Here is a 27,157-nt window from a genome sequence, read left to right on the forward strand (position 1 = left end):
CTACAAGTCATATCAAGTCATTATAAGATTATAAGATTATATACAACATTATACACTCTCCATCCAACTCAGCATTATAATCCAAATGAAATATCCTCTTCACCCCACCCAGCAATTCCCAGCACAAGCCCACCCTCAGGCCAACCTGATACCCCAGACGGCCCACAACTTCCAAACAATCTTCCAATCCATCTCGATCTCCTGCAAAAACCTAATCTTGATTCCATCGTATTCCGTCGGCGAGATCCCCGCACCGTCAATGATGAGTAAACGCGAAGTATCAGGGAACTGCTTGACATCGCGAATCATCACTGAGCCTACTGAGCGTTGTTTTGGGTCTGAAGTGCATACGTCAAATCAAGTCAATACAATGCCAATGTCAATAGAGTACAGTACATCACTTACCCTGCGACCACGGTGTGAGTGGCCAATCCAGCGCTACCGAGTCCACTTGCTGGAAGAGACCTGAGTCCGTAAAGTATTGGGGTAGTTTGGGGGCAAGTTGGGGGTCTGTACCTCTATTGAGCATTGCTCTGAAGATCGAGTAGGGTCTTGTCAGCGACAGTCGTGAACAAGAATAACAGAGACGTGCTGCTATGATGGAAAAGTTCAATGGAATTACCCAAGTTACTTACTTTTGTAGTCCATTTTCCCACCTGTTCCACCCCTTGAGCTCTCTTTGAGATTGTCCCTCAGGTAAGATCAAGTTGATATCAGGTTCAGTAGCTACGTACATCCCGCCGGGCTTGATCACTCTTGCTATGTCCACAAGAAGAGAAGGGTAATCACGGAGCTAATCGCATGAAAGTTAAGATCCAACATCATGAAGAAGTCTTGACAGAGCCTCGATCGTCATGGTATTTATGGGAGACTGTTCAGAGGTATGAGAGCTATCGCACTTACCCCCATAACCAGAAGTCTACCAGTGACCAGATCAAATGTCCCATCAGGATAAGGTAGTCCCTTGGTGATATCGTCCATGGCGAACGAGCAATTGTCGGGTAATGTATCAGGCTGGATCGGTACCAGGTCGATCTGGTTGGCAAATCACAAAACGTTGAATCCAGTTACCGTTACTGTACCTCTCCTTACTCGTTGTCGAAGGCAGAACCTGCCCCACTTACACCTATAAACTCAGCTTCGGGGAACTCCCGGGCCATCTCCAAACACCAAGTACCAGTACCGCAACCCAGGTCCAGCACTCGCATATTCTTACCTAGTGGTGAGTGGGTCCGCAAGAATTCGCCCACATGAGGTAGGTAATTACCGCCGAACAGCTAATCAACTTCCAGGTGAGTTCGATACGTTTTGCTATGTGTCTTGAACTTACTATACGAATAGCATGGTGCTGGATATCGAGTCTCTGATGTCATCAAATGAATATATCAGCTACACCGTACATATCGCTGAGACCAGATGATGTTGAGTCAAGCTCACCTGGATTTCTTCAGTATCTAGTATCTCACCGACCATTAGCTCGCTCGCCTTCTCCAAGGGATGGTGTTTGCTGTCAGCTTACCGGCGGGAAGTGCATAATCATCTGTCATCCATAGATTGTATCATATCAGCTTAAAATATCCAATTCGCCACTCCACCCACTCACCCTGAATAGCATTATAAAGTCTCCCCTCATCTTCCCTAAACCTAAACACATCTAACAAGTCAGTACAAAATCAAGCATGCATCGAAAGTATTCGAGTGCGCTTACACAGCATGCTGCATACTCGACGTGAAAGTGAAGCTCGACCCCGTAGGACTGGGTGGGCCCTGCGATCCCGATCCAACACCTCCCATAGGGGCATACTGCGTTTGAGGGGTGAGTGGCGGAAGGGTTGAATTTTCGGTGGAAGAGGGGGTAGGCGATAATGGGTGTGCGGGGGTGGTACCACCAAGTGTCATTGCTATTGATTGTTGCTGTTGCTGTTGCTGTGGTTGCTGCGAGGAGTACGGTCGGGGATGGGGATGAGATTGAGATTGAGATCCAAGAAAAGGTAAGGTGGGTTTATCCTTTTGTACGGGTAAGGTGGGTAACCAGTTTGGAGGTGGGGATTTGGTCGTATCTGCCAAGCCATCGCATCAACACATCAATAAGTTACATAACGATTATTCAGCTTTCGGTAAATTTCGAAATGACAAGTGAGAAGCGATCAAAGCTTGTGTGCGACGTGACATGTGACGGACAGGGCAACCTGACAAGTAACTCACCATCATCAGCCACCGTACCCGTACCCGTACCTTGGTCGTCCACATTGATCGCTTCTTCCCCTTCTCCTTGCTGCGTTACCGCTGAAGATGATTCCGAATCCTGATTATCATGACCACGCAGCATCAATCCCAGTCCATAAGACTTGGCTCTGGGTTTTGGTTTCCCTCGCTGTTCATCGTCTGCATGGGGTGAAGTGGGTCGTTTGGACATTCTCAATGCAAGTTACCGGGTTCGAACCGAGGTCATGATATTTCAAGTGACTGAAGGGAATAAGGTTATCTGAGATGAGCTGAGAGGGGATAAAGAGAGGGAAGATTGCGAATGATGGTTCCTTTTATATAGATGACTTTGTTTTCATGATATGTGTATATGTATGTATTTGTTTGATGGTAACAAGAAGAAGGGCGCAATTCAAGCTTGTTCTCACTCTCACGGACACAGTATAGTAGACCATCAGTCAACTCCGATCAACTCAGCCCCGATTCACCATACTGTAGTAAGCTTGCCTTCGGGCATAAGGTGGGTCTCAAAGGATGTGCTTGTGTATGCGTTTCATCATCAAACACAAGTGGGCAGTGGCGAGCGGCGAGTGGGGGGGGGGGGGGGGAGGGATCTGGGTGCAATGCTGGTGCGAGGTCCGATCAGTAAACATGGTCAGTATACGGTGTACATGATGAGCTCAGACCTTTTACCCTTTTTATCAGAGGATCAAAGCGGAGCAGGGGGGGTGTATGTTGGTACCATAGTCCATAGTACAGTTGTTAGTGACATGGTGCATTGGCATCCACATTATTACTCGGTTGACTAGATCCAAGATGAGACAATCACACAAGGCACCGACTAGATCCATCACCTCATTCCCCCATCTTGGGCGTGAGATACCTTATTTTCGATCAACACACACTAAATACTCAGAACCTCCTCCCATAGCTTCTCCCTCGATACCTTGCCAACCTGCGCGTAAAGCTCGGGCACCCCGGTATTTTCAGTTTCCATCACGAGGGCCTCGAACGGTTCCCAGATGACCGGGCCTGCGAGTGAGCGTGGGTCAGCTTGTCAATCTCCTCTCGACTTATCTGAGTGATGTGATATACAGGATACGTAGATTGATCACAGAGCAAAAGAAGTACCACAGTACACTCACCCCTAAATCCCGTATCAAAAACAGCCCTCGCAACCTCTCCAACTCTCGCCACTCCCATATCCCTCTTCTCATCCTTCACATCCTTACCCGCACTCCTACCGACGTATGGTACAGCCCTTCCACATAAGACCCACGAGGACCTAGTAGGCGTATCGGCTCCCTGGGATTTATGCCACTCGTCGAATGGACTTCCATGTGTCAACGCAGGAGTGGGAGGGAGGACATCCGATATTTCAAGGTAGAAGATCAATTCTTTGGGTATGGCTTTGATCCTGTCAATTAACTCTGAGAAGTTGGAGGATGGGGGAGGGGTGGATGAGGTGGGGTCGTAGCCGTATGTGGGTGAGAGGGCCATTTGGGCTGTATCGAGACATAGGCCTAGGTTGGGTCGGTTCTGGTACGAAGACAATGGGGGTTAGTAAGCGATCTTTTCAATGTAGGTTTCGAATTCTTATAAAGATTGAATCCGCAGGATGGTCCATCAGCCAGAAACGAGTTTCGTAAATATCAATAGCCTTCGCTTGACTACAGTGCGATATTCCCACATATATAGACCCGATTTGTTCTGAGAACCCCACTCACCCCTTTCTTGACGATCTCCAAGCACGCCTCCCACGTAGGATACCTCGGCGAGAAGCACCACGGCTCATATGCGATTTTGACTGGTTTAGCCAGATCAGCCAGCCAAGCGAGGTCGGACGCAGTCTTGTCGTCCCCCCCGTCCGCAGAGGCTTCGTCGTTCGCCCCGACCTAAACCCGAAAAAAGGGAATACGAATATAGTCAGCTCGTTCCCTTATTTGGCATACATGATTTCTACCCCAATCAACCTCACTCCAATGGTACAACTCGTACACTCATCCCGAAGCCAAATCACTCACCTGCAGATACTCCACCCCCAAAAGCTTACACAACCCCACCCACCTCTCCGCTTTCCTCCTACACCACTCTTCCCTCTCATGTCCCTTCGGCCACCCATCAAATTGGTTCAGGGGCTGAAGCATCAACAACCTTAATCCGTACTTCCCAGCCAGAGCTTTCAACTCTTCAGCGTGGTCGTACATGGCTTGCCAGATAGTAGAGTCGGACGGATCAGGCTCGTCATCTACTTTCCATTCTTCTGGACAGGTTGAAGGAGGGCTGGGTGGGTGGGGCATCAGCTTTCGCGTTCACGAAGACTGATCTGGCCGCCGATCCAGGTGCCATCTTTGAAACGAAGAAAGAAAGAGAGTTAAACCCAAAGCCAGCACACAACTTACAGATTGACTCTTCCCCTCACCCATGCTACATAGTTTCCAAAACCCAATTCAACCTCTTTCCACCCGTTATTCTGCATAGCTTGAAACTTGATCTCAAGCGTATGGGCAGGGTTCAACCCCAAACTCGGCGTAGCATACCCAATAGGGAGGGAGTTGAGCTCTGCTGAGGTGATTGGTGACATCCTGTTCTTTTACTCTGGGTTTCTTTACAGCGGGTCAAGCATAAAGAGAGCTTTGCCTTATAAATAGTACCTTCGTGAATGAATATAATCGAAAGAGACATCCATAGAATTATGTAGTCCCAATCTCACAACGATGAACGCATAAGTGGAGGTTCTATCTCACTGTGACGTCAAACGCAACCTTGGACATTCGTTAACCGCCGGAACTGATTCACTGGAATCATGAAGGAACAGATACGAATTCCTAAGTTTACAACCTGGACGTCCTATGCCGATGCGATCAATCGAGTACTGCGCCGATATTCTAAAAAAAACGCAAATATCACAAACCATACTCAATGTCCAATCACCCATACCATACCATGCAATACTCATACATACTTGTAATTATAATGTCCATATCCATTGCCATTTACCATCCACTCGGCTCTACTTTATCTACACCTACACCCTGGAACAATATCAAACTAAAGAACCATAGCCGCACCACCCAGCACAGCACCCAACAATCCTACCACACCGACCCAGGCATTTCCAGAGATAGTAGCCGAAGCTCCTGAATTCGACGATCCACTGCCTGCAGATCCGGTCGCAGAGCTCGTTCGGCTCCCACTGGCCGAAGATGAAGTTTGGCTCGCTCCGTTACTTGCAACGGGGGAGGGTGTGAAAACACCGCCGGAAGGTTCCGAGGAGAGACATTGAGATGCTGCTGAGGAGGCATCTTCGGCTGTGTTGGGCACTGTTTCAAACATAGATCAGCATGAGATCTCGACTCGATACGGAGATCTAAACAACTCACTCGTAGGACTCAATGTAGCATTTCCGGAGAAATCACAAGAGGTTTGCACAGGGTTGAACTCGTAGTATGCTGACATGGCGTAAGACAGTTTGATAGCTGGAGAACAGTATGATAATTCTCCGTAGGTACCTGAAGTACCGTTCCCGCCGATAGGATCACATGAGGCAGTTCCGTTGGTGGATGATCCGAGGAGTTGACACGCGTAGCTGTGAGAGCAAAAAGATCAGTACATGATTCAAATAGGTTTGAAACGTCCTGAAAGGTTGTTAAACTTTTCCAAGATATATGGAAACGAAATGACAAAAAGCGGAAGACAAAAGCAAAGTGCGTAGCACAAACATTACTCACTTTAACAGTTCACCCACAATAGTAGGCGAATTAGCCGTACCAGGTCTAACCAGACACGACAAAGCCTTCTGGTTTATACAATTACAAACCGCTTCATTGGGTGTAGGAGGGAGGGTGTTCGACGCCACAAGCGAAGCAGATTCGGAAGGGCAATTGAGTTGACCAGCAGTGACGGACGATTTGGCTGGTGAGTTGGGTGGGGAAGTGGCGTTGTATTGGGTTGAGAGTCTGTTGAAGTCGTCGGAGGTGGTGACGCTATAGTCATGGAACGCCCTCAGCATTACGATGACCAACGAGAGACCAAAGATAAGTTCCGCTTACGTGTTTCCATCACCTGAGAAAGTGACCATCCCGTAACCTAAAAACATTGCGTCAGCTTGGCATTCTACAGAGACTAGTGCCGAGAAAATCCAGCTCACCATCCGAAGTAGGGAAATAGCTGAAAGCCATACCGCCACTGAACACGTCGGATACGGGTGTATTGAACAAGGCGGCGACCTCGGTCCACAATCGAGGTGGGGAGAAGATGCATCTGTGGTAAACACTCAACATCAGGGTCTGGTTTCCCTCTGCGTGATGTACCATGACTGGACTCACCCAAACTCAGACATGTAGGTAGCAACAGGGATATTCTGCATTCCCGATACGATCGCAGCCCATCCAGAAGCGTTATACGAAGAATCTCCACACCATTCGTAGTTGTTCAAACCTACCAACCGATCATCATCATCATCAGCTTTGCTTGAATGGGTCATTGGACGAGAGCTGACTTACCATACAGATCCACAGCAATATCATCACCCCCACAAGTAAAATATTCAGCCAAGGAATTCCTGAAATCCGCATCTCCATCTGTGGCTGAGTATCCTACGAGAGCAGAGGATCCGACAGATTTGAGATACGCTTTGATATCTCTTGCGGCGGCTTTGACGTAGGCTGGGGTGGTAAGACAATTCAGGTCAGCCAGTATTCTCTGCTTCGAACGGGCAATCGGTCATTCCCCTTGCTTCTTGCAAGATGTTTAGGTATTTCAAGTGTTAAGCCCCCTCATCGGGGATCGCATCCCACATGGAAGCTCCTTCGTTTGCTCAATTCATACCGTATTTCTTCAATTCCTCACAAGCGAAATAGGGACTACTCACGAGCAGCATTGGTATTGCTAACCTGCGTAATCACCTCATTACCAATATTGAATCCCAAAATATTATCGTATTTCCTGAAAGCGTCGATTGTCGAGATATACTCGTTGAGTAGGTTGGTAGACCAGGAGGGGGATGATCTGTCGATGGAACCATTGAGAGGGAGAGATACGTCGAGTCTGAAACCGTACGAAGAATATTAGCTGAAGTGTACGAGCTGAATAAAGAGAAGGAGGTTTGGGGGTGAGCAGATAAATGAAGGAGGGAGGTACTCCGTGAGAAGGGGAGGAAAGAGCAAAGAAAGATCTACTCACAAAACATATATACCATTATCGCTCAACGTCTTCATACAATCATCATGGTTCAAACTGCTATTCACGCTATACACTCGAACGGAGTTGACACCCAGCTGCTTGAGGTATGGTAAATCCCTTGTACAGTTCTGTGCGGAGGACAAGGGGTCATGGAATGATGAGCTATGGGCACGAGCAAGGGCAAGGAGGCTATCAGCTGACGTCCCAAGGAGGCAGAAGAGAGTGTGCCAAGACAATATGACAGATGATTGGAGGTGGCAAATGCGATGATAGGATGCAACTTACGGTTCAGGAAATCCACCACTGCGTTCACGTTCGACATCAACATCAGTACCAACTCTTCTCCACATCATACGACTAGGAAATCAAGATAGACTCACTTCGCAGCATTCGCCTCTGACGACGCAGCAGCCTCACCCTGAGGTTGGTACGCTACTCCCTATATACACCCAAAACAAGCATAATCAGCTGCGGATCAGATGATAATTAGGGGATGACTCACCTTGATGTAGAACCTGCTCCCACTCTCATCGTACAGGTATTTACCAGTCCTTGTTATTTTAGGTAGGGCCGAGGTGAGGTAAAGGAATGGTAAGCCCAGTAGGGCAAGGGATGATAATTTCATTGTTCTACTTCTGCTTCCTTCCATTCAATGTCGAAGTGTTTCTATTCGATGCCAAGGAAGTAATGTTCAAGTGAGATGCAAAGGTACAGAGAGGTATGGAGGTATGTATGAATAGTAGAAGGAATGTAAAGAGATGAACAGTGATATATTGACAAATGGGCCAAGGCTGAAAAGGTGGTTTTACTCGTATTCATTTGTTTGTGGCTGTGTTTACCTTTTTAACACATCAACACGCTCGGACCACCCACAATCAGATTCCCGCTCAAGGATTTGACCACGTGGTCAGCACAACATTCCTCTTGGTTCAGGTTGGTGCCCCACATCAAGTTGCCAAACATAGCAACGGGCGACGTCGACCTCTACCTTGTTGCTGGCAGAGTGCAACGAGTAGAGAGGAACGTATGCTGATGGTCTGAACAACAAATCGGCTATACCTTCATACACATCGGGTTTATCTCAGAAAGGAATATACAAAGCAGTCGATTCTCCAAAATACAACCACACTGACAGTCCCGAGTCCTATTCACTTCCATAGGCATTTACAGCTCTCCGAGTCTCATCCGATCTAACCGAACCTCATTTCGACACCTCTGGCCAAACTTGCTTGACGAAATCTTCCACATCGTCCAACAGCGTCTCAGGAACCTCGAGAGCAGCGAAGTGACCTCCCTGCGTGTCACGTCGATTAGCTCAACAGACTATCCCCAACGGTCCCTTTCAACATCAAGTCCTTCCGCCTGTTTCACTTACCGCTTTGTGCTCTCTGCTCCATACTAAATTATGAGCCGTCTTCACAAAATGTACAGGTGTAGGAACGATCTCCTTGGGGAAGTAGCTATATCCAGTTGGTGTATTTTGATACTCCTTTTCAGCAGATTGGACATGTCTTTGAGATCCGAAGCCCTAGTTCATCGAGTGAGAAGCAGGTTAGCCTGTTTTCGGCCATCCGCCTTGAACCGACGTCTCACACAACACAACACATTTGTGAAGTGTGATGGGGTGTCACAAAGTACAACCGATAGAAGAATGACACTCACATATCTATAGCTGAAAATACTGCTCGGGAAAGTATCACAAAACCAATACAAACTAATGAACGTCAAGATCGTATCCAGCGGTGGAGTCTCATCGGACCATTCCACGAATTTCTCGCCGATCCAACACAACAGACTGATGGGGTTGGAACCCAGTACGAGACCAATGGTGGAAGGTCGAGTGGCGTGTTCGAGGTTGTATCCGAATTTTTGCATGCGGGTGAGGAACTCGGGGATACCCCACGGTTGGGAGGATTCGGGGGTTCCTTCGGGAGGGGATTGGAAGACCCGCATGTTGAGGTGGATTGCTGGGATTTAAAAGGGAAGCGTAAGTTTCCGAGAATAGAGAGGATAATATGATAGCGGATAGAGTATATATATATGCACTACGACCTCTCTTCCTCCTAGCACCTAACTCACCTTTACATGTATTATGGCTCCTACCCAATTCATTCGTAATATGACTGCCCACATCTCCACCCTGCGCCATATATCCATCCCCAAATCCAAGTCCTTTCATAAGTTGGTCATACAAGTACGCGACATCCCTGACCGAGAACTCTCGATCGAGGGGAGGGGGTGAGGAGAACAGGTATCCCGGGGTAGAGGGGAAGATGAGGTGGTATCTGCGATAAAATGGAGACACGATTCATTAGCATATATCGTATAGAGCTTTCCCGTTTTCGAGGTCTCTCCCTTTCTTAGATTAGAGAGATGTAGACAGGAGTTCTCGATACGAAAGAAGACACAGTCCCATTTACACCCCGTCAACCCCATCCTTCCTTCATCAAACTTTGGATCACTCACGGTAATTCCTCCTCAGAGTATTTCGACCTAACAACCTCCATCAACCCCAGAAACTCAATGAACGCTCCCGGCCATCCATGGCTCAAAATAATGGGAATCGCATCTTTCCTCTTAGAGAATAGCGCCGCGAAGTGAATCTTGTATTCCAGTCCATCAGAGTTGGTCACAGTGGTTATGAAAGCTGGTTGTGAGTTGATGCGGGATTCTTGTTTTCTCCTATTCAATTTCCATGTCAGTTTCAGTTTTAATGTCTTGGCCATCTTTCCATCCCAAAGAATCGTAGAAATCCAGTATCCAAGGTAAAGTAACGACAAGACGAGATGAGGCCAGGACCAAACGAATGCGAAACACAACATAACTCAACATACCAGTCATACCCCTCCAGCCAGTACTTCTTCGTCCCCTCTAACCATTCTCTGCCCACTCCAAATCCTTTCTCCTCAGCATGCGTATTCTCATAAGTCTTCTTGGGGAGCCTCGATAACCTGATCAAGGTCTTGAGCTCGTCAAGGTCGTTGTCAGGGATGGAGAGGGTGAATGGCTCAAGTGAGATGGTAGGGCTGAAAGGGGGTGTGGAGTATGGCATGGTGAAATGTGAATTTGTGTGGAAATCAACGTTCAAAGAAGTAAATGAGGGAGCACAGTGATATCTTATCTGCAGATATACATACACAGTGAATAATTCGAGATAATACATGACGTCACTTTGGTCTGTTGATTATCAATCACCCATCTAGTATGCGTGCTTACTAAGATCCAGTCACCTCAATCACACCATACACAGAGCAGGCAGGCAAAGGCACCTGTACATTGGTGGTGGATCATACTAGTATCGTACTTGCGATGGTCGTGCCTTGTAGCCGCACATCCAAGCTGAAGAACCCACTGGTCGTACAGTAGATCCAGACACCGATTGGCTGTGGGGTAAAAAGGATGAGGATTAGGTGATAACCACGTGTCAGAGTTACTGACCCCTTCCTTCCGATCTGAATTCGGAGGATCACACGTCATCAAGACTTGAATATTAACTCATACGCGATCGATGTCCATATTCGATAGACTGGTTTATCGATCTGATCTGATCTGGTCTACTGAAACCTGAAATATTTGAAACATCAAAGCCATGGCCGATCTCAGAGGGTGGTGGTGAAGGTATCTACACATATATGTATATGTATGCATTAATGATACGTATAATCTCATTCCTAGATCACTTCTCATCGTTCGAGTTCAGTGAAGTTTACAGCTTATGCCTTGTGAGGAGTTACCCCACTAATCAGCAGACACACCATGACCAAGACCCCCTCCCCATCCCGGCCCAGAGAGATCGTAATTGTCGGAGGGGGGTTGATAGGCGTATCAACAGCCTATCATCTCTCCAGACACCCCGACCTTCCTCCGGAGAGCAGGATAACGCTAGTGGAGGAAAATAATGTAGGTACGGGGAGTAGTGGGTATGCCAGTGGGTTGTTGGTCAGGAATCAAGACGATGGTGAGTTGGTGTTGGCATTCTCGCTGGTGCGGACACCTCAAAAACACACACTGGCTGATCAGAACAATTCAACTTCAGAATTATCGACGATAGGTTTTGATCTTCATAAGACCTTGGCGAGAGATTACGGAGGGGAGTTAAAATGGGGGTATAAACCTATAGATTTCTATGTGAGTGCTCACGGTAGGATGTACACTGACACGAGGACCGAACTGTGCTGCACAACATCATACACATGCACTATCCACAATTCTCCAACAAAAAGTATAAAACTCAGCTGATCAATCTTGTAATATGACAGAACGCAACCCTCAACCCCTCCAACACATCCACGTCCAACGGCCATCCCTCCTCCTCTCCGTCCGTCCCATTCCTCCCCTCCACAGCACAGATAGACCATCCTCACCCCCATTCCCCAAACACCACAGCAATAATCAATCCCTCCGAGCTCACTCGGCATCTCTGCGGCCTATTCCTAACCCATCCAGGGGGATCATTACGCATCGCCCGAGCAACCTCACTCACCTTCGACAACCAGAAGTCAAGCCGGAGAGTGGTGAACGGGATAAATATAGTGCAAATCATAAATAGTATAGAGGAGATCGTCCATCTTCGAGCGGATACCATCGTACTCTGCACGGGCATTAAGACTCCTTCTTTGCTCGGCACATTCTTGGGAGGAGAGGTACCAGGTCTAGATGTAGGTAGGAGGGATTGGGAAGGGCTTGTATTGAAGACTAAGCAGAAACATCGTCCTTGCGCTGTAATGATACGTCACAATCAGGAGGAAGAAGAGGGAGCGGGAGAGGTCACGCTGGTAGTGAGAGATGATGGTAAGATTATGGTGTGAGTCGGATGACGAAATCTATTGGCGCTACTCCCTACAAAGTATGAGATACAGATACACCATGCTAACACGATTTCCCCACTCCAAGATCCCGTCCCATCCCAACGACAACAAACAACAGCCCAAGTTTCCTGAAATACATTGAATCCCTCTCACCCACATTCAGCTCATCATCCGGCACCCTAATCCTATCTCAGACACAATGGTCCGCTCCTCTCACACCGGACGATAAACCCTTCGTTGGGGATCTGAGTGATATCGCGAGTGAGATGGACGTAGATGGGATATGGCTTGGAGTGGGGTGAGTCGTCTCTCTTATTTTACTTGGAGGGAGGGAGGTACTGATGTACAATTCACGTTAGAGGAGATACCACTCAAGGTGAGATACCTTCTAACCCTACGTCATTCAACGGCAGACGAAAGGTACTGATGTGTTTTCACTCTGTATTGCAGGCCCAGCTATAGGATTGAAGTTGTCTCGCAGCATTTTACAGAAATAACGAATACGCGTATCCAGTACAGGTAGACAGTCGTGGGACGCAGGTGAACCCAAATCAAGTTGTATACATTTCCATCTTCTCTTTCTTCATGAATACATTCCATTACAACAATGCATATATTCATCCATTTCACAAGATCTAACAAGCCAGTGCATGCGAGTCAGGATAGATCGTCTGTGCTTGAATGTGAGAGGTGCTCATTGGTACAGATGGATTTACACTTCATATGTCATACTAATATAGTCATAAGTTTAATCAAAATTGAAATACAACGATAAGTGAGAAAAAGGAGTATACAGATCATAAACGGTAGATACAAAACATCCAAAGGGATACAACGAAACGTATACTGAGACACGAAGAGTCATGCCGAAATAAACCCAAACCCAACCTCACATAACCAAGCACCCCCTCCCCGCCCCCCTCAGCCTCAGCGTCGTCCCACCCCCCATCCATATCCATGTTATTTCCAGAAGAAACACCCATAGTCCACCAACTCCCCCTCCTCTTCCTTTCACCTTCCCCTTCTCTTTCTTCCTCGGAATCCCCATCTTGCAGATATTCCCTCGCAGCCCTGATATTAGCCTCCCTATCCGACTCTTTCCTTATCTCCCTCCATGATCGGGGGATCACAGTATTTCGCCAACTTGAAAAACTCTTCACCACCCCTCTAGTCCCCTGCCCTGCGGCAAGTTCCAAAGCTGTATAAGTGAATGGTGCGAATTGCCATCCCTCGTGACCTATTCGAGTGTTTGTGCTGCTATCCAACTTATCGAGCTCGGAGGAAGTTATAGCTCGACAGTCAATTATGGATATACGACCTTTGGGGTGGAGTTTGAGGAAGTTCCGAAGAACAGAGTTGTCCGCTGCTGTGTTCTACGTCCATTTCAACGTGTCAGCTAATCTCCATTCTCTTGTTATACACTACGATGAAGAGATGCAAAATGGTCGTCCACGTGATGATGTAAGCACACACAGACCCAAACTCACATCAATCTCCAACACACCCAATCCCTCACAATTCCTAATCAACCTACAAATCCCCTCAGCCGTCACATCCTTCGCACTCCCAATCCTCAACTCCCTCAACCCCTTACCCACAATCTCGTCCGTCTCCTCGCTCCTGTACTTGGACAACGAATCAATCACCCTATCGGTCACTCCGCCATTCACACCAGTAAGGTCTAGATCAATCTTCTCGATACTAGGTATTGTCCTCATGAATCTCATCAACGGGAGATCGTCGTCCGGGGACCCGCCCTCCTCTTTGTACAGATGGGTAAGATTGGCAAATTCCAGTATACGTAGATTCGGTAGCATCCCAGTCAAGTGGACCATGAATTGTCCGTTCAATGCGGAACATCCACTCAAATTCAGATGTCTAATAGGACTCTTCCTTCCATTTTCTTTGAGTGCCATGGCGAATCTCTCGAAATCCTCATCGAAGAGATGTAAACATTCTTGAGCATCTAGTACCTCCAGGTTGACCAACCGTCTAGCGAGGAGAGGTAAGAACTCCGACGCGTGTCTTCCGTAGGATTTCAGTCCTCCTATTTTGAGGGTTGTTAACCTGGAACATTGAGATTCGTCCATTGCATTGATCAGGAAAATCATATCACCAAGTGTCAGCTCCTTGCATCTTGATACGTCCAGTGATTCCAGGACTCGAGTCGATCTAGCGATAGTACGGATCACTTCGGAAGTACACGATTCGACGGCTCTGAGGTTGATGGACTTGAGACCTGGTGATCCAACAATGACTGAACTAATATGTGAGGGGCTTAATCTATGCGTCCCTCGTAGATCGAGATGTCGAAGATTAGGTAACCACACTGTAAGGCCATCAGAGCGAGGGTGGGGGGACCAATCAAACGGCGAGAGGAAAGGGATCAGTGCCGCTCCCCGGAGGCGGTTTAGTCCCTGGAAGGAGAGGGTGGTGATGAATGGTAGAGAGTATTTCAGGATCCGTTTGACAGTATTGGGATGCATAACGTGGGCGTATGGCGTAAGTTCGAGATGGGACCATAGTTGGCCATCGAGGCAGAGATGTTGCCATGTTTTGGAAACCTACGAAGTAAGCACTGTTCCATAGCGAGGTTCACTCACCCTACTAAGCTTGATCAACTCTCTTCGACCTCCCGGTTCCCCGCTCCATCTAGTATTTCCTCCTTCGGCGATGTGTACTTCTAGCAAAGTCTTCATGATGAGCACTTTGAGTTCCCGAGGTAAGACGGTATCGAAGTAGTTGCGCTCCTCTTCCGCAATCTCCTCTGGCTCCTCTACCAACAGAGCAGTGGCGGTAGTATCGAGCAGAGGCATGGACAACGCACGGGGTCGAGCAATTCGCACCGGATGAGTTATCTGCGATTCCTCTTCTATGGTAGCTGGCTCATCCGGGAGCTCACGAGCACGTTCAATGCCATCTCTATGGTATATTTCGGTCAGAGGGGTAATACGATTGAGCTGAACGACCCCATCAACCGATAAATGACGAGTCCGAGCACCGACCGGCAGCCCAACAAGCGGATGATGAGCGTAATCCCTCACAGTGATCTCATGATGCCCAATATGACTGCTGGTGAGGGGAGGATGACCTTGCCGATGAGTCGCCGAAGTCACATGGGTCGATCGGATAGATGTGGAAGAGGGCGCTCGGGACATGGATAAGAGTGATTTCAATCTGGATCTCCCAGGTCTGGGTATGGTCATTGAGGAGCTCCCATTTGCCTGGGCGGGTGAGGTGCCATGAACGCTGAGATTGGATAAGGAAGGTGGACTACTCAGAGTATTGTCGTGATCGTCCCCCCCATCCTCTTTCGATCTGCGTAGACTTCTGAAAGAGCTTTTGGACCTTTCAAGTTTCCTCCTGACCACCGCTTTGAGCTTTGATCGACGATTGGGGCTGGCAGCGTTATCGGATATGTCTGCTGTTCCGTCGGTCGAGATGCTCAGTCGATTGGGGTCGGTGAGACGGTCTTCCTGTTGGGCGATATCGGTAGGACCGGTATTGAGCTGTAGGGGAGGCTCGAGTTGAGGAATGGTAGTATGGATAGGAAGGATAGATTCAGGATCTTCGACTAGTGAAGAATGACCTTGTATCTCTGGTGAGGATGAGAGTAGGGTCGTCCCGAAACCATAACTGTTCTGACGATTTCTGGTGAAGCCCAGCACATCGGTGGGTGATTCTACATTAATAGTCTTGTACGGGATCGTCTGTTGAGTGGTGAGTACACCTAGGATGGAAGGGGTCTGCGGTGTCAGAGGGTGAGGGAAGGAGTCGGATGAGGAGGTTGTGAGGATGGTATCTGATCTTTCTCTGGATGATATGGCTGGTGTCTGTGGTGGGTCTGGCATGGTGATGGGTGAGGACGTCATCTTGTCGTCTCGCTTGAGACGATTTGATGATGAGGAGGAGATGATGCAGAGTGTACAATGAAATGGTGGGGCGTGAAAAGGCCAGGAGTAAAAAGTACAACAGGAGATAGGGTTGGTAAGAATAGGAAATAGAGTGGATTTAAGGGATATGATTGTGATTCCAGTGATATGTATATGTCTTAGGATGATAAGGGCTGGAATCGATGACCGTGAGAAATGACGGTGATGGTGATGGTGATACAGACAGAGAGTAAAAATGACAACAAGATGGATTAGTGATACAACGTTGATGAGCTGGGTAGCAATGGGTAGATGATGATGATGGGCTACATCTGGTATGCTGATAGTAGAGTGATGACGGGAGTGATGAAGATACTAAGATGATGGTGAAAGAAAAGAAAAGACGTTATCATTCTTCACTGTAGTAACATTTGTCCACTTGACCTATAGATAGAGTGTGGAGACCCCGCGTTCAGATCTCTTCCATCTCAGGGTGGACGATATAAACCTCATTTCCCTAGGAGATAAGCATTGTGGCGTACCCTTAGGTAAAAGGTCAGTGGCGATGTGTGAGCCCGACCGAGCCATAAGGTACAGTACTATAAAGTTGCTTTGGTATTGTGTCAAGCTATGAGTATAGTACGTATATATGATTGTATTCACTTGTCAGTAGTGAAGAAACTTTGGAATCCGCGGTATATCGAACCAATCCCCGTACGTTTACTCTCATCTTTTCTCTCAGATCCTTGATCTTCCTCCTTCCATTGGTCTTGATTGCCAGTCTCGCCCTAAAACACCGATCGTCAGCTCTCCGCTTTTAACCCACGTACACTTCCAGCTCACAAGAAGCGATACAGTCTTCACATTTCTATCAAGACCGCTGACTGCTTCACCGAGGTTGAACGGTCTGCGCCTCCCACCAAGAATGATATCAGACATCTGAGCCCATACATCAAAAGGATGAGGTCGCATAGCAACTTCAACCTCATTGTCGCCAATCTCAAATTTACTCGAAGAAGGTTCAAACCTCTCTACGAGTAGTACAGTCCCATCAATATCCTTTTTCCCCTCCTCAGTGTACTTGAAAGAAGACGAGTCCCCCACTCGAGTGATGACCCCGTTAAACAGTTCAGATTGGTTCAAATCCATACCATCTCCAGTCGACGTTGCACATAGCTCAAGAGGTGAATCAGAACCCCTTGGGAGGAGAGCGAAGGTCCACGAGTGACTTGGAAATACATCGTCCAGCTTCGAGGACTGCGAGGTGCGAGGTAGACTCATCAGTTATTTTGGAGCTGAAGGAACGGGGCTGGACTGGACTCACTCGATAGGGGAGGAAGGTTGTGTCATTCTGTCTCGTGTTAGGCTGTATTACTCTAAGCTAAGGAATTGAGAGCTTGGCAACGAATCATAAATAATTTCTGCTTTCTGGGTGATCAGACATGAAGTGACACCACTGGAATGGCACAATATATATGGCTATGACAAGTGGCGAGTCCGAGTCATGCGAACCCCCAATGCATTTCGTAGAAGGCTCACCCTCCGCCAACAAAGGATCCTCGCGGTATTGTTGTCATCGTAGGAAGACCAGAAGGGTCAGAGGTGAATCAGTCGATCCTGACACAAGGTCACATCACATCATATCAAACCAGTACTAGCTCCGCGTGTGCGTCTCCGGCCCATTGGGGAAAGTACACAGCATCTTTCATCCTCGGGATTCCCAGACCGAATCTACCCAGTCTTGGATATCACAGTCATTCAAAAGAATCAAAAGTCTCAGCAGGCCTCGTCTTGGGAGAGAACAGAACCTTCAATCCCCCGTATATACCCCCTTCTTCCTCGTGTTCATGTTCTTGTCTTGCAGGCTCATGAGGATGGGGTACCTCGGATGGTACGAAATTAATATGATCTCCTAGGGAAGGTTCCCTCCAAACTTCCAGAAAGATCTTTGAGCCCTCAGGTAGACCAATCGACGTGGGAGTGTCGAAAGCCTTCCCCCTGAGGGTATATTTCCCGGAAGGTGTATCTCCTCGAGAGGTAAACACCCAATTGAAGGTATCTTTGACTCTCTCGAACGTCCCCTCATCGTTCAGCAAAGATTGGTCAGGATGGATATAATAAATTGCTGTGCGGGGTTCGATGCTAGATCGCAAATGAGTTACGGAGAGGCGCATCACGTAGCTCGAGCTTGGGGAGGTATTGATGATAAGGACCAAAGTCAATCTCCACAAACCAGATGATTGTTTGTTATCTTGCTGAGTCGGTAATGAAGAGGAACCATGCGCAAGACCCAACCTACCTAGATCGATTTGTGTTAGTTGTTCCAGCAGGGATTGAGTCCGTCGTATGACACTTCGCCTTCGACTTCACTTGCGAGGCCGAGGTAGAATATTTAAGAGAGGGACGTCTGAACATATTTGAGGTTGATGCGATTGATCAACACAATAGGTGTATAAGTGACTTCAAGATGCTACTATTTATACCTTCTCCTCCTCCCGAGACGAGTCAGCCAGACATTCCAGATAAATGTGCGGCTCAAAGGAAATGATACACTCCAACTCTGTAGGGTCAGAAGCACCTACAACGGACAACGTCAATCCGTACCATCTGGGAAGGTCCGTTCAAATCTCAGTGTCAGATTTCAAGATGGGGTGAGAAAGGCAACACATGAACCAATTCAGCCTTCTTGCTCGTCTTGCAAGGTTAATCCGGATATTGTCCAGATCAGATCAAGGTCGCGATGAGAAGATCATTTATAGCTGGGTGGGATCTCTGACCTAGTCCCGGCGCGGAAGTCTCACAGCACGAGCTAAGCTATCGTACTTCAAAGTGTCCGTCAGGTACGAAGTACGAAGACCATCAGTCACAAATGATGTCTTCAATGACCCCTGGGTAAATTTTGACACCGCCTTAAAAAACAGATCAAATGGTTCCATCTCTCGTTGTGAAGGGTACCTAGCTGTCGAGACGCCCATTTCGCAGTAAACCTTGGCAGATCCGAATCACACATACAAGACTGTGCGATGAAATTAGCATTGCCTTCTCCATGACCCTTCCGATTGCCTTCCAGTGTCAGTGGCAGATAGTCTTTCAGTATCTTGCATGAACCTGTTGAACCCGATTATTCTGGTGCGAATGCTCGAATAGTGTGTGATGCATGCAAAGTGATTTTGTATTGATCTTACAAACCGCCCTTAGCACCTCGTCTGGCCATCTATCGCAATCACATCAACAATCAGCACCTTGTTTGGCCAATTTTGTGCGAAAGTAGGAAAAATCAAAACCCACCTCAACGACCTTCCATCCACCCGTCAATTCATTCTCCAGCTCCTTCTCCACCCTGGTAACCACCATAGCGTATCGACATTGTTCCACGTCCCTCTCTGAGCCAACGATGACTTCTCCGGTCTTGGCCGATCGGAACAGGAGTTGTTCTTGCGTTGCGAATGTTATGACGAATACTGGGACGTTGTTCTCTAGCATTTTACCGGACGATACCTAGTACAGATCATGGTCAGTTCAAGTGAAGGGTTTGAGAAAGGCATATAGATGGTGCACATAGAACACGAGAGATGAAGATGAAGATGCAATTCAAGAAGTGATCTGACGAAGGGATATCACAAGGAATTGGTGATGGAAGTGTAGAGGGAAGATAGCAGGGCAAAGTAATTTGACAAACGAATCAAGATGGATGGAGAACACTCACATCAACATGCTTGATATCCAATATCTTACTATCCGAAACCAGTCCCTGCTTGATATACTGCCCCATGGTAGCCCAAAGCACATTAAACGTAGCCTCCCCACACCACTGCTTCAGGCTCTCCCTATCCGCACTCAAATACGCATCCACCACTTCAGGCACGATGTATTCCCTCAGCTCTCCAGTCCAATTATCCATCCTGAACGAGGGATCGATCTCCTTCATCGCTCGAATGACTTGGGCAGTTTCGTTTTCCTCGAACAGAGATCCGACTTTGGACCCGACGGTACGTAGTGCCGAGACGAAGGGGGAGTCGGACTCGTAGTATGTCTCCAACCATCGTTGGTACGTGGGCGATTCTTTGATGAAGCCGAATCGTGAGACTGGCTCGGGTCGGTCAGAGAGGACTAGGGCTTCGCCGGCTCTACGTTTAAGGGAGAGGGATCAGTAACTGCATTTAGTGGAACAACATTTGTCTTGTTGATTATATGCGAGATAAATCTTTCTGAATGGCATCGAGAACAGGAACGGATGAAGTGTGTGTCAAGACACAAACAGATGAGATGCTCCGACCACTCACTCAGGATTCTCCTCCACCTTCTTAACGACCTTCTTCCCCGCCTTAGCCGCTCTAATAGCTCTCAATTCTCGCTTCTTCCTCCTAGCCTCCTTCTCCTCGTACCCACCATACCTAGAGCTCATGCCGGTAGTATCATCAAAGGCATCTTCTATCGATTCGGCAATCACCTGGTACGTCTTGGTATCCCTTATAGGCTGAGTAGCGCTCGTAGCGGCTGATACGAATCTGGATGTAGCTGCTGAGATCGCCTTGAGCACTTCGGAGTCCCGTAAGGCATGTTGCACGGCGTCTTGAACTGATATACCGGCTTTTTGGAGGTCGCCTACTGCTGATTGGATTCGGGGATTGTTCTTGATGAGGTTTGTGATCTAAATATTCAGTGGTAGTTAGCTCAATCGTCCTCCCAGCACTTGTGTCAGGGATATGAGAAGTGTTTAAATGATATCAGGAGGAAGGATCACGCACCCTCGTCTTCTCGTAGATATCCCTAGCCCGTTTCATAGCAGCACTATCCGCCATCTTATCGACATCACCCTGCAGCTGCTTGACATTATCTTGCCATCCTTTATTCTTCTCAATCTCCTCTTTCAGCACCTGGGTGAACACCTTCCATGGTGATTGAGGTGGTGCATTATCCTCAGGAGGGGGTTGACGCTTCTTCTGGTTCTCCTTGGACTGTTGTTTGGCTTCTTCCAGTAATCGGGAAGAGGTGGAAAGTGGTCGAAGGGAGAGGGAGAGGGTGGCGGAGGGGTTTATAAGACGGGGTGTGAAGAGGAGGGGCTGTTGTCTGAGTCGCAAGGCTCTGAGGAAGACGGGTCGGGATCGCATCGTTGTGTAGCTTTCGTGGGTGGGTGTGATACGATATATGTATGAATGAGTGGGATGAGGAATGCTAAGAAGCAATCAACTTTTCGACAACATTTCCACCAGATGACACTTTTTTCTTCGGCTGTGATCCACCATATCCGTTGGGAATTAAAAGGGAGGGATCAAACAAGTTTTAGGTTACTTACTATACCCCGCATACTCTACAATTCAACGTCAATCACGTCCATCTACAACTCACCTGTGCTTCAACCTGTCAATTCAGAAAAGAGGATATCTCAACCAGACCTACCTTATCTGCTCTGCTACGTTGAGATCAATCCCGACACCATGTCAGAAGACGCAGAGAGGAAAGCGAAAGCTGAAAGAGCCAAAAAACTGGTACGTCCCCTTTTACTCCTTCTCTTGGCGAGATCAACCAAAGACTGATTGATGGTGGTGATTTATAGCTCGCTCAAAGGCAGAAAAAGAAGAAGGAGGAAGCAGCCAGAGCTTCACCCGCTGCTACGCCCGGATCACCAGCTTTGACACTGGCTGATGCGACTGTTCCCTCAGCCAGGACGAGTTTGAGTCTGGATGATGCTGTTAGGACGGAGGTGTTGGATAAAGTGGAAGAGCCAGTGAAAGTGGCTGAGGAGAAGGACGAACCGACCACCAAGAGTAATGAGAACAATACTGAAGTGCTGGAGCCGGAGAAGCAGGAGGTCAAGCCGCAAGACCAGGTGAAGCCGGAAGATGTAAACGAGGAACAACCACCAACACCGCGGGATCAGGATCAGCCAGAAGAAGAACAGAAAGAGAAGAGTAGTAAGAAGAAGAAAAAGAAAGGGAAGAAAGCTAAAGAACAAGCTGCGGAGGATGATCAGGATAAGGAGGACGAATCCGAACCAACAGAGAAAGTGGAGAATGAACTTGCTGTTCAACCTGAAGTTAAGGACACATCAAATACCACCCTACCTGAAGTCGCCGAATCATCCAAACCCACTGAAGCAAACACACAACCACCTCAAACACCCAAATCACCTTCCGACTCCACTTCCGAACTGCGCGAGACCATCTCTCTCCTCATAGCCGAACGCTCAGACCTGCAAAATCAGGTATTATCCCTCCAGAGTCAACTGACAGCCGCCAAGGGAGATTCTCAATTACTAGCAGAGGGAAGGACGTTGATATCTCAGCTGGAGAAGGACAAATCGGAATTGGAATCTAGAATAGGCGGCCTAGAGGTAGAAGTAGGGAAGGTATCGTCTCTAGAGGACCAAGTGCAAGAAATAAGCGGGGAAGTCGAGTCGTTGAGAACGGAGCGAGAAGAATTAAGTAGCGAGAAGAATAGGTTGGAGAGTGAGCTGAAGGAGGTCAGCGAGAAGGAGAAAGATAGGATAGAGGAGCTTGAGAAGTCGTTAGATAGGGAAAGAGCGAGGGAGAGCGGGCTGGAGAATGAAGTGGGAAGATTGAGGCAGGTGAGCTTACGTCCATCTACACACAGCCTCTAAGCAAGAAACTCGAGCTGATTCTTGGTCCAGAGCAATTCCGAACTCACAACGAATCTCGAGAGAGTAACGCACGACCTCGACTCGCTCAAGGAAAGCTCTACACTCTCATCAAACGAATTAGAAGATCTCAGATCCGCTCATAAAGTCTTATCAGAACAACATCAAACCTTAACTTCTCAGCATGATACTCTCAAATCCACTCATGATAGCTTGTCTACCACCCATAACACCCTTCAAACCACTCATAACGAAATATCCAAATCCACCAAAACCCTGGAAGAATCCTTATCATCCACCAAGGCTGAGCTAGAATCGACCAAAGGCAAATTAAGCTCAGCGACGAAGAAGGGAGAGACGAGCGAGAAGAAGAAGTTGGCCTTGCAGAGCGAGAATGATGAGCTGGTGAGGCAGTTGCAGGAGGTGAGGGATAAGGTCGTAGAAGCGATGGAGGAGAAGGCGACGATGGCGTCTGCTGTGGAGAGTTGGGAGATGAAAAGTAAGGGTTGGGATAAGGCTAGGGCGGAGCTGGAGGGGCAGGTCGAGGAGGCCAAGGTGAGTTACATCTTCGTTCAAATCAGCTTCGCACTTTGAGCATAACACATGAGCTGATCAATGGGCGTGGCTCGTTAGACACTGCACGATCAGATAGCATCTCTTGCGGAGGATAATCGATCGAAAGAGGAGAAGATGTCTGAAGTCAATATTAAATTAACGGAACTGGAGACTGAGTTCAAGAATTTGAAAGATACTTTAGCAGAGCGCGATCAGAGTATAGCGAAGAACGAGCTATCTTTGTCAGAGAAGGATAAGACGATAGGACAGTATCAGGGTACGATCGAATCGAATAACTCGGCGATAGAAAAGGCTCGATCGGACGTCACAAGGCTTGAAGCTGAAATCGAATCGTTGAAGCGGGAATTAGAAAGTACCCAGAAGAAATCGCTCGAAAACGTCCCATCCGCATCCAAGCCCACACATCAGAAGACAGAGGAAGACCCAACCACCTCGGCCTCAAGTCAACTCGAAATATCCTCTCTAACATCCAAGATTCGTGCACTTGAGAACGCATTATACCAATCAGACAATGAGAAACACGCCTTGACCAAGAACTTGACAGATCTCAATATGGAGTATCAACGACTCAAGGGGTCCAGTTCTAGTCCATCAAGTAAAGCGAGATCCTTCTTATCGCCCAAGGATGAGTATCCATCTTCGCCCAGAAGGATACCCTCTGCTGTCGATGCGATCCTACCTCCTAGTGTGAGGCACAAACGACAGGTATCGCTCAATGCTCTGAAAGCACGGATGGATTATCAAATTTCCACTCCTTCATTCAATAGATTATCGTCGTTCAACGAGAACGCGGAAGATCATGAAGTCGATGGGGAGAATGTTCAAACGCAGCAGAGGAAGAAACATCAGCAGTTTGGTGATGAGATTATGTTTTGTTGTCCTGCCTGTGAGGGGGATCTGATAACGTTTTAGAATTGAAGGTCGTCATGGAGGGTCTAGATAGAATACTCTACTCTTGGAGAGGACGATGTGGATGATGATGATTTCTTCTGTATCACAGTATTTTTTCCCAATCAATCAACTTAGCATATATCACCTTGACCCATGCATATATTATATCTGTAAGAGTAAGAATACATTCTATCGCTGATCTATCCTTGTCTAGTTCCTCCAAGATGATAAGTTAATACAACAGTAAATGAACAAGGGAGGTAAGGTAGTCTAAAGCCAAGTTGGAATGACATGAGCTATCCCAAAAACACCGTATCGTCAATCTCGATACCAAATTCCTCTTTCGCCATAGCTTCGAACTGCTTTTGGAGTTTATCTTCCCAACCACCTTTTTCCTTGGGTAGGAAGCCTGTTGTCGAGGTATAGATCGTCAGTCAACTGCGCGGATATCACTATCACAACGAATATTTGAACATCATCAGAGAGACCTAGAGACCGCACTCACGCTGTTTCTGAAGGGTAAACCAGAATACCAGATCCACTATACTCAGCGTAAATCTAAATACGAATGCCTGGAATCTATCTTTGAGCCAGGTCGAGAGTCCAACAGAATTTAGGGATCTGGATCCGGTCAGGGAGTTGGTATAGCCTATTGACGCCCACTACAAACAGCACATCTCGAAGGATCAGCTACCTACGTCCGAGAAAGGATAGCACAAGACTGACTCACTCTAGCTGTGAGGTTGACTCGGGACGACGGAGAGCCAAGTAACTACCTCACCATCATCAGCTGCCTCTCCCACATACACAATTTGAAACGCTAGGAATGAAAACTCACCTGATTATTCGCCTGCATCATCCTTTGACACCTAGTCAGAAAGATCAATTCCTAATCCCACCTCGATTCGTCAGCTTTTGCTGAATCGCCTAGGTAGCACGACCCACCCTCGGTATCAGCTGCTCATTCTCCAACATCTTCTTCATCCTCGCTTTCAGCTCCACCTGCTGCTCGTACTGGCTCTTCTCGGGGATCTTCTCCTGATCCTTCTTCTTGTGCTTGTTCACTTGAAATGGTCGAAGGAGAATGGCAGATGCGAACCTGGTTATCACGTCGATCAGCACCACTCGCTTCATACGATCAGGAGGGACGGTCAAGGATTCTTCTCAAAGAAAGGCAGAGTCATACTCACATATTAGCATCCAAGGCTATACCCCACTTCCTCGCTATACCTTCTATCTTCGGTACGTCAAGTACGAACAGCGATCTCCATAATGTACAATAATCTTCTCTAAATTCTCTAGGAAGGGATATATACAATCCGTGGTCTATAAGTACCTGTATACAGCGTATATGTAAGCTTTTGTCCCATATAATGGTTCGTTTCCAGTCCACCACTCACAATCTGCGGTTTCCCCTTCTTCGTCGGGTGAGGTCTGACCAAGATATTTCCAGGATGGGGATCACAATGTATGAATCCCCATGAAAAGGTCATAGCTGACATGGTGGATATTGCCAGATCCATTGTCTCGCGTAGGTTCAGATTCCACTTTTCCAATTGTTTGCGGTCGTTAAGTCTGATGTTATTATGAGCTTATCGCTTATATCGTGATTGACGAGGGGTGGACAAGCAATATGGGGACTCCTCACTCACCTACACCCATCAACCCATTCCATAACCATAATCCGATCGCTCTCCTTGCATCCCTCCGCTTCGCCATACACCCTCGGCACGTAGACGTCATCTTTGAGTTCAGGTGTCTGAGCGAGGAGTTCCGCACACCGTCGAGCATTGTTCGCTTCGTTCGTGAAGGATGTTTCGAGCCGCATTTGCGATGAAACGTATTTTGCGCTACAACAGGCGTTACTCTCAATGTCATCTTAGCTATGGAAGGCGACCTACACGAAGTACACTGGATACTAGGTCAGCTAAGTGGATCTTCAGAAGTCCGGATAGCTACTCACTAGGCATATCAAACAATCTTTCACACATCCACATTAACGATCTGCCCATCTTATCCGTTAGTACTGCGGAAGCTCAATCGAAGCACGTAATGACCCACCGATAACTGAACAGATCCCACTCCATCTGTTTCTCGATAGCAGGCTTCTGCACTTTCACAGCTACCACTCTTCCCTGTTCACCCTCACCTCCTAGTCGAGGTTTGAGCGTGGCTTTGTGCACCTGAGCGATCGAGGCCGATGCGAGCGGTTCTTCAGAGAAGGTCTCGAAGATGTCTAGAGGGTTGAGAGACAGGTCTTTTTGGAAAACCTAGTTGAGATGGTTCACATCAGTCTAAGCTGGTAAGTGATTCAGCAAGATACGTACACCGATGACTTCGTCATATGATACCGCCGGCGCTCTGTCAAATACATGTCCGAAAGCTTCTCTATATGGTTTGGGGAGGAGGGCAGCTTGCAGTCCTGAAATATACACGTCAGTCCGGTCACGAGAAGAGGTCAAAACGAATGGACCTACCCAACGCCTGACCAAGCTTCAAGTACAACCCCTGATTCGTATCAATAACCCATTTCAACCTATTCGCTACTCTCTCATGTAACGATTCTATCTGATCGGCCTTGGAAGGGGAGAAATTGATTTTATCTATGTTTTTCAACATATCAGCCGATTTCTCATCCCATCTAATCTCACTTACAGTCCAAAGTACACAACAACCTATCACACGATCGATATTAGCTCTATCACCCAAGGACTGGTCTGTTGACATACCCTATATAAGCAGTCCTCAAACTCCTCGTGACAGCACTAGCATTAAACTGATCATCATAAGCCCATAACCCAGTGACTACTACTCCTGTTATAGCACCTCTTCTAGCCCATTTGGCACCTCTCGATCGAGGTTTCGGTATGTCTGGGTTGGTGGAGGAAGAGGCGAATCGTTTATGCAAGGTGTGTCGAAATGCCCTGGGCAGGGTGAGGGTGAGAGGTGTGGGACGTATCATCGTCCTTGCTGCAGTGCAACTGTGAGCCTTGACAAAGACCAAACAGTATGAAACATATGAT

The 27,157-nt window shown here is 47.6% G+C and overlaps 12 protein-coding genes across 12 annotated transcripts; 2 read left to right on the top strand and 10 right to left on the bottom strand.

Annotated features, from left to right (window-relative positions):
- Nucleotides 1-135: 135 nt before the first annotated feature.
- On the bottom strand, nt 136-2,416 carry I302_101087 (uncharacterized protein; the record flags this gene model as incomplete). The annotated part of the gene is made up of 11 exons (XM_019191096.1): nt 136-338; nt 406-533; nt 636-793; nt 904-1,035; nt 1,125-1,277; nt 1,331-1,363; nt 1,438-1,454; nt 1,520-1,540; nt 1,604-1,644; nt 1,709-2,060; nt 2,206-2,416. The coding sequence occupies 11 exons, from the start codon at nt 2,414-2,416 to the stop codon at nt 136-138; spliced, it is 1,449 nt and encodes a 482-aa protein (XP_019047844.1).
- A 693-nt stretch (nt 2,417-3,109) lies between these two features.
- Nucleotides 3,110-4,789, bottom strand: I302_101088 (uncharacterized protein; the record flags this gene model as incomplete). Its single annotated transcript, XM_019191097.1, has 5 exons — nt 3,110-3,237; nt 3,351-3,744; nt 3,933-4,100; nt 4,230-4,488; nt 4,608-4,789. 5 exons carry the CDS (start codon nt 4,787-4,789, stop codon nt 3,110-3,112), a joined length of 1,131 nt encoding a protein of 376 aa, XP_019047845.1.
- A 467-nt stretch (nt 4,790-5,256) lies between these two features.
- I302_101089 (uncharacterized protein) lies at nt 5,257-8,014 on the bottom strand (the record flags this gene model as incomplete). The annotated part of the gene is made up of 12 exons (XM_019191098.1): nt 5,257-5,528; nt 5,589-5,794; nt 5,937-6,191; nt 6,258-6,294; nt 6,356-6,468; nt 6,534-6,645; nt 6,711-6,872; nt 7,079-7,254; nt 7,390-7,551; nt 7,675-7,692; nt 7,770-7,828; nt 7,892-8,014. The coding sequence occupies 12 exons, from the start codon at nt 8,012-8,014 to the stop codon at nt 5,257-5,259; spliced, it is 1,695 nt and encodes a 564-aa protein (XP_019047846.1).
- Nucleotides 8,015-8,590: 576 nt separating this feature from the next.
- On the bottom strand, nt 8,591-10,441 carry I302_101090 (uncharacterized protein; the record flags this gene model as incomplete). Its single annotated transcript, XM_019191099.1, has 6 exons — nt 8,591-8,683; nt 8,765-8,917; nt 9,052-9,356; nt 9,469-9,674; nt 9,856-10,071; nt 10,224-10,441. 6 exons carry the CDS (start codon nt 10,439-10,441, stop codon nt 8,591-8,593), a joined length of 1,191 nt encoding a protein of 396 aa, XP_019047847.1.
- A 704-nt stretch (nt 10,442-11,145) lies between these two features.
- Nucleotides 11,146-12,694, top strand: I302_101091 (uncharacterized protein; the record flags this gene model as incomplete). The annotated part of the gene is made up of 6 exons (XM_019191100.2): nt 11,146-11,347; nt 11,426-11,517; nt 11,649-12,193; nt 12,283-12,495; nt 12,557-12,573; nt 12,648-12,694. 6 exons carry the CDS (start codon nt 11,146-11,148, stop codon nt 12,692-12,694), a joined length of 1,116 nt encoding a protein of 371 aa, XP_019047848.2.
- Nucleotides 12,695-13,086: 392 nt separating this feature from the next.
- I302_101092 (uncharacterized protein) lies at nt 13,087-14,683 on the bottom strand (the record flags this gene model as incomplete). Its single annotated transcript, XM_065869211.1, has 3 exons — nt 13,087-13,268; nt 13,342-13,570; nt 13,685-14,683. 3 exons carry the CDS (start codon nt 14,681-14,683, stop codon nt 13,087-13,089), a joined length of 1,410 nt encoding a protein of 469 aa, XP_065725283.1.
- Nucleotides 14,684-14,761: 78 nt separating this feature from the next.
- I302_101093 (uncharacterized protein) lies at nt 14,762-16,069 on the bottom strand (the record flags this gene model as incomplete). The annotated part of the gene is made up of 1 exon (XM_065869212.1): nt 14,762-16,069. One exon carries the CDS (start codon nt 16,067-16,069, stop codon nt 14,762-14,764), a length of 1,308 nt encoding a protein of 435 aa, XP_065725284.1.
- Nucleotides 16,070-16,728: 659 nt separating this feature from the next.
- I302_101094 (uncharacterized protein) lies at nt 16,729-17,419 on the bottom strand (the record flags this gene model as incomplete). Its single annotated transcript, XM_019191102.1, has 3 exons — nt 16,729-16,857; nt 16,913-17,297; nt 17,394-17,419. 3 exons carry the CDS (start codon nt 17,417-17,419, stop codon nt 16,729-16,731), a joined length of 540 nt encoding a protein of 179 aa, XP_019047850.1.
- Nucleotides 17,420-17,823: 404 nt separating this feature from the next.
- Nucleotides 17,824-18,484, bottom strand: I302_101095 (uncharacterized protein; the record flags this gene model as incomplete). The annotated part of the gene is made up of 2 exons (XM_019191103.1): nt 17,824-18,211; nt 18,369-18,484. The coding sequence occupies 2 exons, from the start codon at nt 18,482-18,484 to the stop codon at nt 17,824-17,826; spliced, it is 504 nt and encodes a 167-aa protein (XP_019047851.1).
- A 766-nt stretch (nt 18,485-19,250) lies between these two features.
- I302_101096 (uncharacterized protein) lies at nt 19,251-21,180 on the bottom strand (the record flags this gene model as incomplete). The annotated part of the gene is made up of 5 exons (XM_019191104.1): nt 19,251-19,283; nt 19,358-19,567; nt 19,776-20,196; nt 20,353-20,720; nt 20,818-21,180. The coding sequence occupies 5 exons, from the start codon at nt 21,178-21,180 to the stop codon at nt 19,251-19,253; spliced, it is 1,395 nt and encodes a 464-aa protein (XP_019047852.1).
- A 327-nt stretch (nt 21,181-21,507) lies between these two features.
- Nucleotides 21,508-24,155, top strand: I302_101097 (uncharacterized protein; the record flags this gene model as incomplete). Its single annotated transcript, XM_019191105.1, has 4 exons — nt 21,508-21,558; nt 21,627-22,637; nt 22,701-23,222; nt 23,301-24,155. The coding sequence occupies 4 exons, from the start codon at nt 21,508-21,510 to the stop codon at nt 24,153-24,155; spliced, it is 2,439 nt and encodes an 812-aa protein (XP_019047853.1).
- A 275-nt stretch (nt 24,156-24,430) lies between these two features.
- I302_101098 (uncharacterized protein) lies at nt 24,431-27,096 on the bottom strand (the record flags this gene model as incomplete). The annotated part of the gene is made up of 14 exons (XM_065869213.1): nt 24,431-24,543; nt 24,640-24,796; nt 24,865-24,906; nt 24,973-25,023; nt 25,080-25,233; nt 25,325-25,470; nt 25,535-25,709; nt 25,787-25,984; nt 26,094-26,138; nt 26,196-26,404; nt 26,462-26,556; nt 26,612-26,737; nt 26,790-26,809; nt 26,864-27,096. The coding sequence occupies 14 exons, from the start codon at nt 27,094-27,096 to the stop codon at nt 24,431-24,433; spliced, it is 1,764 nt and encodes a 587-aa protein (XP_065725285.1).
- Nucleotides 27,097-27,157: the final 61 nt, after the last annotated feature.

This window comes from Kwoniella bestiolae, chromosome 1 (assembly GCF_000512585.2).
Source record: "Kwoniella bestiolae CBS 10118 chromosome 1, complete sequence".
Taxonomy (NCBI): Eukaryota; Fungi; Basidiomycota; class Tremellomycetes; order Tremellales; family Cryptococcaceae; genus Kwoniella; species Kwoniella bestiolae.